The following is an 11838-nucleotide window of genomic DNA, read 5'->3' as shown; positions in this document are numbered from 1 at the left end:
GATGAGTTTCTCCTAATTTTAAAAAATATAATAAAGTAATTTACTTTTAATCTTTCACACTTATATTTAGGAAAGAGTGCTTTATCTAACCCCTACTTAGTTCTTTTCCATAATTGTTTTTCAATCTACATATTATTCTCAGACTAATCTGGAAGGTCTGTAGCTAGTAAATTAGCCAGTTAAAAAAATGAGTGAATTCCATCATTGAATAAGTGTCTTATTTCAAACTTTTTGATGATTACGTGTATTTGAAATTGAAAATAACCTTCAGTCTTACCATGGGCTCTGCATTAAACAAAGAATCAACTGGTTCAGGGTTGTCGGTAAAAAAAGAAAGGACACAGGACAAATATAACACATATCGTATTGTTGTATTAGATATTTTATTGTTGTATATACAACTTGCACATCAAGCTTAACATATGTGGGGAGTTTTGTGACTGCTTAATAACCACATTCTACCCCTGCGTCATTACGGTGTTGGCAGGTGAACATTATAAATTGACTATATGAACAATCCATGAAACTTCCTTCAGATCCTGTACATCTCATGTTTTGCAGCCATATTTTTCCTGTTCCTGTGGAGATGAATATGCTGTCAGTAGATTAATAGGTCACATCAGTACAGCACCAAATCTGGGAACATCCTTAAAAACCCAAATCTATACACACCTTAATAAACAGGAATGTAAAGTGAGTGCATACCCTAATAACAATAAAACCATTCATCTGAAGTACTTTTAAAATCTGGAACATATTAATACCTTACTAACTCTTACTAAATCAAGGATATACCTTTATCTTTTTAACATTCTTTTATAACCACATTAAATACACCCAGCAATAAGGAAGAGGAGAGAGAAAGGTACAGTGAGTACAAGGAATCATCAGTATTAGAACTACAAAGAGGATAACTGAAATCTTGTAAGTAATGGAAGAGAAAGAAAGAGGGAGAGGAATCATTGAGAACATGATTGTAAAGGCTAGAACAGACTGAATGATGGGAAAGAGTTATATTCAGCTGCTATGTATCTAAATTGCCCCCAGCTTGAAGTGATCAGTAATTATATGGGGCAGACAAGCACAAGGGGACACCACCTTTACGCAGCCAGAAGAGAAGGCAGAGCTGGAAGGGAATTTTAGGCAGCAGAGAAGAGTAACATGCAGAACAGTAATGGCAGCATGGCGCAGTCTTCATGTCATATTATGGTCCATATAACTGTCTACTGAATTTTCTATTACAGGCAATATCATTATATCAAAATAATGTATCTCTCACCCTCTTTTTCTCACCTCTCCTCACAATAGTAGCCTTTACCATTATACTCAAATCTTCAGCTAAATTAATTCAGGATGCTAGTGCCAGCAATTGCAGCCACTAAGTCAGGGAACAACATCTCTTTAGTACGTCCTATACTTTTAATGGATAGCATGGCTGGGCTAAACATCGCTCATAAAAAAGTTGTGAGTTTTAAAAGCTCTAAAAAAAATGAAAGTAAAATGTTTGCATGCAGGTGAAGCCGATGAGCTCCAACTTCAGGACCTTGGATATCCTGACTGTGCTAACTTCTTTTCCCCATAGACCTAAAGGGAAAGTGCAAATAAAAAAACTAATACCTATTGCTTGTGCCTAACCTAACCATATTTATCCCAGTGCGCTATACCCCATATAAATTATGCATATTTTACATTCAAATGTTCTTCACATAGAAGGAAATGTTCTATTTATTTTATATATATATCCTCCATGTGTATCTGCACTCACAATCTCCTCAAGTCATCAACCAGGGTGCCAGGTCAGTAGTATTCACAGTATTTCAACATAGGACTGCACTCACTGGATTTTCAGCATAAAAACTTATTTATTGTGGTAATGTTTCGGAGTCCACAGACTCCTTCCTCAGACCAGAACAAACATGCAAGTGAACACAGTGACTTATATATACATTAAGCCCCACCCATCAAACAAAATGTGTGTGAATTGCGCCAAAACCGTGGTTGTCATGGTGATGGCCCCCTATACCAAACATTATTGCCATAATACTAACATAATGAAATATAGTAAACAGATATCCAAACATATCATTATAACAAGGTACATCCATGTAGTACAATAATTATGTTATCAAGCTGCAATAAGTAAAAAGTAATCTAGCACGAGATTCATGTTACAGCGTCACATTAACATAGGGGAAACAAGTCACTATTACTTATCCATTATGCTTATCTAACCGGTTGCACATATGTATCAGTTAACATCATATCCATAGTTACGGTTATATCATAATCACATAGTCACATATAGCTTAAGCTAGCGCTGCACAAATCTAGAGAACCATTAAAGATTGGATTTGCACGATCTATGCCACTAATATTATAACAGCACAATGTATGTCAAGTCTTTATAATAATCATCAGATTGTCTTGAATCCTACCTTATATTAGATTGCCTGTTCTGTATCCTCAGTCCGAATTACTTAATATGGCCAGAAAAGTTGTCAAATGTGTGGCTATCAAAATCCAAGCTGTACATAAAAGAGGCGCTGAGCAGAGAACTCCGGCGTCCATAGTGTGATTCCTCATACCGCGTGGCTAATTAGCATATGCGGATGACGTCACTCGGTTTACGAGTGTGTGTGTGTAGTCATGGTAACCCTGGTGCGATATCCCAATCCAAACATCAGAAAAATGTCAAAGTGGTGTAAAAGAATTTGTCATACAACACACTCTAACAATACAGTATGGGTTGTGACTATGAAAAAATATTTCCTACCAGTGGAGTCCATTAACATACTGCCACCTTACATCTGAAACGGCCCCTCTCTTTTGCTAAATTATGTGCTTTAGTGTCTCATATATGGAGAGCTTGCTGCAACATGGCCACTTATTAGTATTTGACAAATTCTTTTACACCACTTTGACATTTTTCTGACGTTTGGATTGGGATATCGCACCAGGGTTACCATGACTACACACACACACTCGTAAACCGAGTGACGTCATCCGCATATGCTAATTAGCCACGCGGTATGAGGAATCACACTACGGATGCCGGAGTTCTCTGCTCAGCGCCTCTTTTATGTACAGCTTGGATTTTGATAGCCACACATTTGACAACTTTTCTGGCCATATTAAGTAATTCGGACTGAGGATACAGAACAGGCAATCTAATATAAGGTAGGATTCAAGACAATCTGACGATTATTATAAAGACTTGACATACATTGTGCTCTTATAATATTAGTGGCATAGATCGTGCAAATCCAATCTTTAATGGTTCTCTAGATTTGTGCAGCGCTAGCTTAAGCTATATGTGACTATGTGATTATGATATAACCGTAACTATGGATATGATGTTAACTGATACATATGTGCAACCGGTTAGATAAGCATAATGGATAAGTAATAGTGACTTGTTTCCCCTATGTTAATGTGACGCTGTAACATGAATCTCGTGCTAGATTACTTTTTACTTATTGCAGCTTGATAACAAAATTGTTGTACTACATGGATGTACCTTGTTATAATGATATGTTTGGATATCTGTTTACTATATTTCATTATGTTAGTATTATGGCAATAATGTTTGGTATAGGGGGCCATCACCATGACAACCACGGTTTTGGCGCAATTCACACACATTTTGTTTGATGGGTGGGGCTTAATGTATATATAAGTCACTGTGTTCACTTTCATGCTTGTTCTGGTCTGAGGAAGGAGTCTGTGGACTCCGAAACGTTACCACAATAAATAAGTTTTTATGCTGAAAATCCAGTGAGTGCAGTCCTATGTTGAAATACTATATATATATATATATATATATGATGTATTTTATATATCTATATATATATATATATATATATATATATATATATATATATATAGAGAGAGAGAGAGAGAGAGAGAGAGAGAGAGAGAGAGAGAGAGAGAGAGAAATAGATAGATGATAGTTAGATAGATAGATAGATAGATAGATAAATCCAATGCAGGAACGAGCAATCACTCCAATTACTTTAACATTTAGGGTGCACAAAAAAGTTATCATTAAAGCAGTGATAACTTATTTTGCTTATAGATATATATTGCATAAAAGCTCCAGATCAAATTAGACAGCATTGTTCCATTAAGATCCCCAATAAAAATGACAACTTAATAGAAACAAAATCCAAGACAGATCCATAGAATACCAGTATACATTTGAAAGCCAGGTAACCACAGTAATCAGTAAAGAACAGGACAACATACAAATCCAAGTCCCATCCTACCCCTGGAAGCAAAATATTCATGACACTCACATACTTAATCTCATACTACTCTCGACATATGCTAAAAATGTGTTCAGAGATACCAGGCTTAACGTAATCTTACATCCTCAAAATATAACAACATATACAATATCACACTAAAAAGGGCAAAGAAAAGTACTTAAATGGTAATAGTAGCCAGACAAGAAAACATGGTTTCATTTTATTATTATTAATAATAATAATAATAATAATAATAATAATAATAATAATAATAACATAAACATGATGTTGTAGGGAATGAAGGTTTGATAAGTCATTAAGCAATTACCTCATGTTCTTACTAATGTTTGAACTGACTAAATCTCTGGTGTGTCCTCACCTCCTCCAGCAGTATAAGCTCTTATAGTCTTGGAATATCCCAACATCCTGCAGACCACTTTTGCATCGTTCAAATCCCAGCCTTTGTCACAGATAGTTCCCCATATGCCATTGAATAAGATTTCCACACGACCCTTATTTCCACCTCCTGCAATTCGCACAATTTCTCCACCTGGGAAAATATGTCAAAAACAAAAAACCTGGCCCTCATATGGAGAAACTGTTTTTTATCACACCTTGAAATTTTACTCTTAATCTGTTTTTTATAAATGATTTAGGTATTTTATTGGATACTAAGCAACAAATCAGTGTTTTCATCTTTATAGTGACAGTGCATGATGCTAAAATTCCTTGCGATTGGATACAAAGATTCCCAATCACACTCAGTGGTACATTTTTATGATGTCAAAAACTTCAAGACCCTCTGGGGCCGATTTATCATATGTCTGGCAGACATGATCCGCTATAGCAGTCGGCATTTATCATTGCACAAGCAATCATAGTGCAATACCACCCCCTGCAGATTTGCGGCCAATCAGCCGCTAGCAGGGGGTGTCAATCAACCCGATCATTAAGTGACAGTGCATGATGCTAAAATTCAGCCTCAGAGGTGGCGGACAAGTTAAGGAGCAGCGGTCTTAAGACCGCTATTTCTTAACTCCTGTTTCCGGCGAGCCTGAAGGCTCGTGGGGAAACAGGTACATTAAGGGCCATTCGGCCTTTAATAAATCAGCCCCTCTGTCTGCACAACCATCTACCTCCCTCCTTTCAATACTCAGTTTTATGTTTTGCCAGGCTAATAAAAGAGGGACAATGGTAGTAAGGAAATTTAAAAAATAGCAAAATTGCAATATTCTCAGCTAGAAATTAATTTACAATATCTTTCCTGACTCCGTGAGACTATAGGTGTGCAAAGAACTAGAGAGCACCGAATCAGAATGGATTATGAGATACCAGAAATAGTAGAAGGACAATAGTCACAAAAATAAAACCTAGGTGCATAAATAATACACTGGTATGAAGCTTTCAAGGGATATTTATCAAGCCGTCAACCGCAAATACGCTGGAATTCCGCAGCGTAATTGTGGCGAGCCTGATTCGACCCATTTATCAAAGCCTACAGACTGGCAAAAGTTGAAATTTGTGACGTAACATACGATCCGCCGGTCTCAATCTGACACATATCGATGCTTACGTCATTACAGATGTTCCGAATACAAATTCGCCACTATCTGACAACTTTGCTATTTATCAAACTTCTAACAGGTACGCTCACGACTATTCCGGCCCAGCGTACCTGGTTTTCAATCCGCCACCCTGGAGGCCGCGGATGCCATAGGAATCAATGGGAGTTTGAAAGCAGCGAAAGATAATGTTTGATGCTGCCAGATATCCCATTGATTTCTAGGGTAGAAAACAAATTACGTTTACACTTAACACCCTAACATAAGCCCCGAGTCTAAACACCCCTAATCTGCCGCCCCGACATCGCCGCCACTAAATAAATCTATTAACCCCTATCCCGCTGCTCCTGGAGCCCACTGCAACTAAATACATGTATTAACCCCTATCCCTCCACTCCCGGAGCCCACCGCAACTCTAATAAAGTTATTAACCCCTATCCCGCCACTCCCGGACCCCTCCGCAACTAAATAAATGTATTAACCCCTAAACCCTTGGCCTCCCACATCACTACCTCTTACTAAACCTATTAACTCCTAAACTGCCAGCCCCCCACATTGCCATAAACTACCGCTAACTTTACATTAAATATTAACTCATCCCTATCTTATAATAAATTTAAACTTACCTTTAGAATTAAAATAAACTATATTAAACTATTAATTAACCTACCCTAACTATTATCCTACAATTACATTTAAACTATATTATATATTAAACTATATTAAACTATTAATTAACCTACCCTAACTATTATACTAAAATTACATTAAACTATATTAAAGGACCAGTAAACACAGTAGATTTGCATAATCAACAAATGCAAGATAACAAGACAATACAATAGCATTTACTCTAAATTTCAAATAAGTATTAGATTTTTTTCTAACAATTTCAAAGTTATGACTATTTCCACTCCCCCTGTACCATGTGATAGCATCAGCCAATCACAAATGCATATACGTATAGTCAGTGAATTCTTGCACATGCTCAGTAGGAGCTGGTGACTCAAAAAGTGTAAATATAAAAGAATGTGCACATTTTTTAATGGAAGTAAATTGGAAAGTTGTTAAAATTACATGCTGTATCTGAATCATGAAAATTTAATTTAACCTGAGTGTCCCTTTAAACTACTAATTAACCTACCCTAACTAATATCCTACAATTACATTAAACTATATTAAACTATTAATTAACCTACCATAACTATTATACTAAAATTACATTAAACTAAAAATTAAAATAACTATATTAACATTTCTAAAAACCTAACCCTACTCAAGTTATTTAAATCTACTATTAAAAGTTACTAAGTTACAAAAAATAACAACTAAGCTACACAAAATAAAAAACACTAACGGCTAGATTAAGGGTTTTGTCGGTAACGACCCGCGTAGCTAACGCCGGCTTTTTTCTGGCCGCACCATAAAAATAACTCTGGTATTGAGAGTTCACAGAATGGCTGCGTTAGGCTCCAAAAAAGGAGCGTTAGAGCATTTTTAACGCAGCTTCAACTCTCGATACCAGAGTTGCTTAAGGACGCGGCCAGCATCAAAAACGTGCTCGTGCACGATTCCCCCATAGGAAACAATGGGGCTGTTTGAGCTGAAAAAGAACCTAACACCTGCAAAAAAGCCGCGTTCAGCTCCTAACGCAGCCCCATTGTTTGCTATGGGGGAACACTTCCTACGTCTGCACCTAACACCCTAACATGTACCCGAGTCTAAACACCCCTATCCTTACACTTATTAACCCCTAATCTGCCGCCCCCCGCTATCGCTGACCCCCTGCATATTATTTTTAACCCCTAATTCTGCCGCTTCGTAAACCGACGCTACTACATTAATCCCTATGTACCCCTAATCTGCTGCCCCTAACACCGCCGACCCTATATTATATTTATTAACCCCTAATCTGACCCCCCACAACGTCGCCTCCACCTGCCTACACTTATTAACCCCTAATCTGCCGAGCGGACCGCACCGCTACTATAATAAATGTATTAACCCCTAATCCGCCTCACTAACCCTATAATAAATAGTATTAACCCCTAATCTGCCCTCCCTAACATCGCCGACACCTAACTTCAATTATTAACCCCTAATCTGCCGACCGGAGCTCACCGCTATTCTAATAAATGTATTAACCCCTAAAGCTAAGTCTAACCCTAACACTAACACCCCCCTAACTTAAATATAATTTAAATCTAACGAAATTAATTAACTCTTATTAAATAAATTATTCCTATTTAAAGCTAAATACTTACCTGTAAAATAAATCCTAATATAGCTACAATATAATTATAATTTATATTGTAGCTCTATTAGGATTAATATTTATTTTACAGGCAACTTTGTAATTATTTTAACCAGGTACAATAGCTATTAAATAGTTAAGAACTATTTAATAGTTACCTAGTTAAAATAAATACAAAATTACCTGTAAAAATAAATCCTAACCTAAGTTACAATTAAACCTAACACTATACTATCATTAAATTAATTAAATAAAATACCTACAATTACCTACAATAAAACACTACACTAGCAATAAATAAATTAAATACAATATCTACAAATAACTACAATGAAATAAACTAACATAGTACAAAAAATAAAAAAGAACTAAGTTACAAAAAATAAAAAAATATTTACAAACATAAGAAAAATATTACAACAATTTTAAACTAATTACACCTACTCTAAGCCCCCTAATAAAATAACAAAGACCCCCAAAATAACAAAATGCCCTACCCTATTGTATTGTATTGGGGGGGGGTATTGTATGGTTTTTTTTTTACAGGCAAAAGAGCTGAATTTCTTGGGGCATGCCCCGCAAAGGGCCCTGTTCAGGGCTGGTAAGGTAAAAGAGCTTTGAAATGTAGTAATTTAGAATAGGGTTAGGGCATTTTGTTATTTTGGGGGTCTTTGTTATTTTATTAGGGGGCTTAGAGTAGGTGTAATTAGTTTAAAATTGTTGTAATATTTTTCTGAGTTTGTAAATATTTTTTTATTTTTTGTAACTTAGTTCTTTTTATTTTTTGTACTTTAGTTAGTTTATTTCATTGTAGTTATTTGTAGATATTGTATTTAATTTATTTATTGCTAGTGTAGTGTTAGGTTTTATTGTAGGTAATTGTAGGTATTTTATTTAATTAATTTATGATAGTATAGTGTTAGGTTTAATTGTAACTTAGGTTAGGATTTATTTTACAGGTAATTTTGTATTTATTTTAACTAGGTAACTATTAAATAGTTCTTAACTATTTAATAGCTATTGTACCTGGTTAAAATAATTACAAAGTTGCCTGTAAAATAAATATTAATCCTAAAATAGCTACAATGTAATTATAATTTATATTGTAGCTATATTAGGATTTATTTTACAGGTAAGTATTTAGCTTTAAATAGGAATAATTTATTTAATAAGAGTTAATTAATTTCGTTAGATATAAATTATATTTAAGTTAGGGGGGGTGTTAGTGTTAGGGTTAGACTTAGCTTTAGGGGTTAATACATTTATTAGAATAGTGGTGAGCTGCCGGTCGGCAGATTAGGGGTTAATAATTGAAGTTAGGTGTCGGCGATGTTAGGGAGGGCAGATTAGGGGTTAATACTATTTATTATAGGGTTAGTGAGGCGGATTAGGGGTTAATACATTTATTATAGTAGCGGTGCGGTCCGCTCGGCAGATTAGGGGTTTAATAAGTGTAGGCAGGTGGAGGCGACGTTTGAGGGGGGCAGATTAGGGGTTAATAAATATAGGGGTCGGCGGTGGGTTAGGGGCAGCAGATTAGGGGTACATAAGGATAACGTAGGTGGCGGCGCTTTGCGGTCGGCAGATTAGGGGTTAATAAGTGTAAGTAGTTGGCAGCGGCTTAGGTGTTGGGGAAGATTAGGGGTTAATAAATATAATATAGGGGTCGGCGGTGTTAGGGGCAGCAGATTAGGGGTACATAAGTATAACGTAGGTGGCGGTCGGCAGATTAGGGGTTAAAAAAATTTAATCGAGTGGCGGCGATTTGGGGGGCACCTCGGTTTAGGGGTACATAGGTAGTTTATGGGTGTTAGTGTACTTTAGAGTACAGTAGTTAAGAGCTTTATGAACCGGCGTTTAGCCCAGAAAGCTCTTAACTCCTGACTTTCTTCTGCGGCTGGAGTTTTTGTCGTTAGATTTCTAACGCTCACTTCAGCCACGACTCTAAATACCGGAGTTAGAAAGATCCCATTGAAAAGATAGGATACGCAATTGACGTAAGGGGATCTGCGTTATGGAAAAGTCGCGTCTGGAAAGTGAGCGTTAGACCCTTTTTTGAGTGACTCCAAATACCTGAGGGCGGTAAAAACCAGCGTAGTAGCCTCTAAACGCTGGTTTTCACGGCTGCCGCCCAACTCTAAATCTAGGCCTTAGTTACACAAAATAAAAAATAAATTATGAAATATTTAAACTAAATACACCTAATCTAATACCCCTATCAAAATAAAAAAAGCCCCCCAAAATAAAAAAAAAAACACTAGCCTACACTAAACAACCAATGGCCCTTAAAAGGGCCTTTTTGCGGGGCATTGCCCCAAAGAAATCAGCTCTTTTACCTGCTAAAAAAAATAAAAATACCCCCAACAGTAAACCCAGCACCCACACAACCAACACCCCCAAATAAAAATCTATCTAAAAAAACATAAGCTCCCCATTGCCCTGAAAAGGGTATTTGTATGGGCCATTGCTCTTAAAAGGGCATTCAAGCTCTTTTACTGCCCAAAGTCCCTAACCTAAAATTAAAACCCACCCAATAAACCCTTAAAAAAAACTAACACTAACCCCCGAAGACCCACTTACAGTTTTCGAAGGACCGGATATCCATCTTCATCCAAGCAGCAGAAGTCCTCAGCGAAGCCGGCAGAAGTCTTCATCCAAGCGGGCAGAAGTCTTCATCCAGACGGCATCTTCTATCTTCATCCATCCAGCACGGATCAGCTCCATCTTCAAGACATCCGGCGAGAAGCATCCTCTTTTTAACAACGTTTCTGAAGAATGAAGTTTCCTTTAAATGATGTCATTCAAGATAGCGTCTCTTACATTCCAATTGGCTGATAGAATTATTTCAGCCAATCGGAATTAAAGGGGAAAAAATCCTATTGGCTGTTTGCAATCAGCCAATAGGATTGAGCTTTCATCCTAATGGTTGATCCAATAAGCCAATAGGATTGAGCTTGTATTCTATTGGCTGATTGGAATAGCCAATAGAATGCAAGTTCAATCCTATTGGCTGATTGGATCAGTCAATAGGATGAAAGCTCCATCCTATTGGCCGATTGCAACAGCAGTAGGATTTTTTCCCCTTTAGACTTCTATCAGCCCAATCGGATTGTAAGAGACGCCATCTTGGATGATGTCATTTAAAGGAAACTTCATTCTTCAAGAGACGTCATAAGAAGAGAATGCTCCGCGCTGAATGTCTTGAAGATGGAGCCGCTCCGCGCGGATGGATGAAGATAGAAGATGCCGCCTGGATGAAGACTTCTGCCCGCTTGGATGAAGACTTCTGCCGGCTGAGGACTTTTGCTGCTTGGATGAGGATGGATGTCCGGTCTTCGTAAACTGTAAGTGGGATCTTCGGGGGTTAGTGTTAGGTTTTTTAAGGGTTTATTGGGTGGTTTTAATTTTAGGTTAAGAAATTTGGGGCAGTAAAAGAGCTGAATGCCCTTTTAAGGGCAATGCCCATACAAATGCCCTTTTCAGGGCAATGGGGAGCTTGGTTTTTTAGATAGGTTTTTTATTTGGGGGGTGTTGGTTGTGTGGGTGGTGGGTTTTACTGTTGGGGGGGTATTTGTATTTTTTTTAACAGGTAAAAGAGCTGATTTCTTTGGGCAATGCCCTGCAAAAGGCCCTTTTAAGGGCCATTGGTAGTTAGTGTAGGCTAGGGTTTTTTTTTATTTGGGGGGGCTTTTTTATTTGATAGGGCTATTAGATTAGGTTTAAATAGTTTAAATATTTTATAATTTATTTTTTATTTTGTGTAACTTTGTGTTTT

General features: G+C 37.0%; 1 protein-coding gene across 1 annotated transcript in view; it reads right to left on the bottom strand.

The window, feature by feature from the left end:
* Nucleotides 1–364: 364 nt before the first annotated feature.
* Nucleotides 365–11838, bottom strand: part of LOC128657661 (macrophage receptor MARCO) — a 201520-nt gene continuing 190046 nt past the window's right edge. The window contains exons 15-16 of the mRNA XM_053712049.1: nucleotides 4627–4797; nucleotides 365–578 (exon numbers count right to left, since the gene is read on the bottom strand). Coding sequence (XP_053568024.1) covers nucleotides 445–578; nucleotides 4627–4797 — 305 coding nt within the window. The 3' untranslated portion in view covers nucleotides 365–444. The remainder of the gene's footprint in view (nucleotides 579–4626; nucleotides 4798–11838) is intronic.

Source organism: Bombina bombina, chromosome 1 (assembly GCF_027579735.1).
Source record: "Bombina bombina isolate aBomBom1 chromosome 1, aBomBom1.pri, whole genome shotgun sequence".
Classification (NCBI taxonomy): Eukaryota; Metazoa; Chordata; class Amphibia; order Anura; family Bombinatoridae; genus Bombina; species Bombina bombina.
Note: the sequence above shows the minus strand (reverse complement) of the source record. Positions and strands in the feature narration are given on the sequence as shown.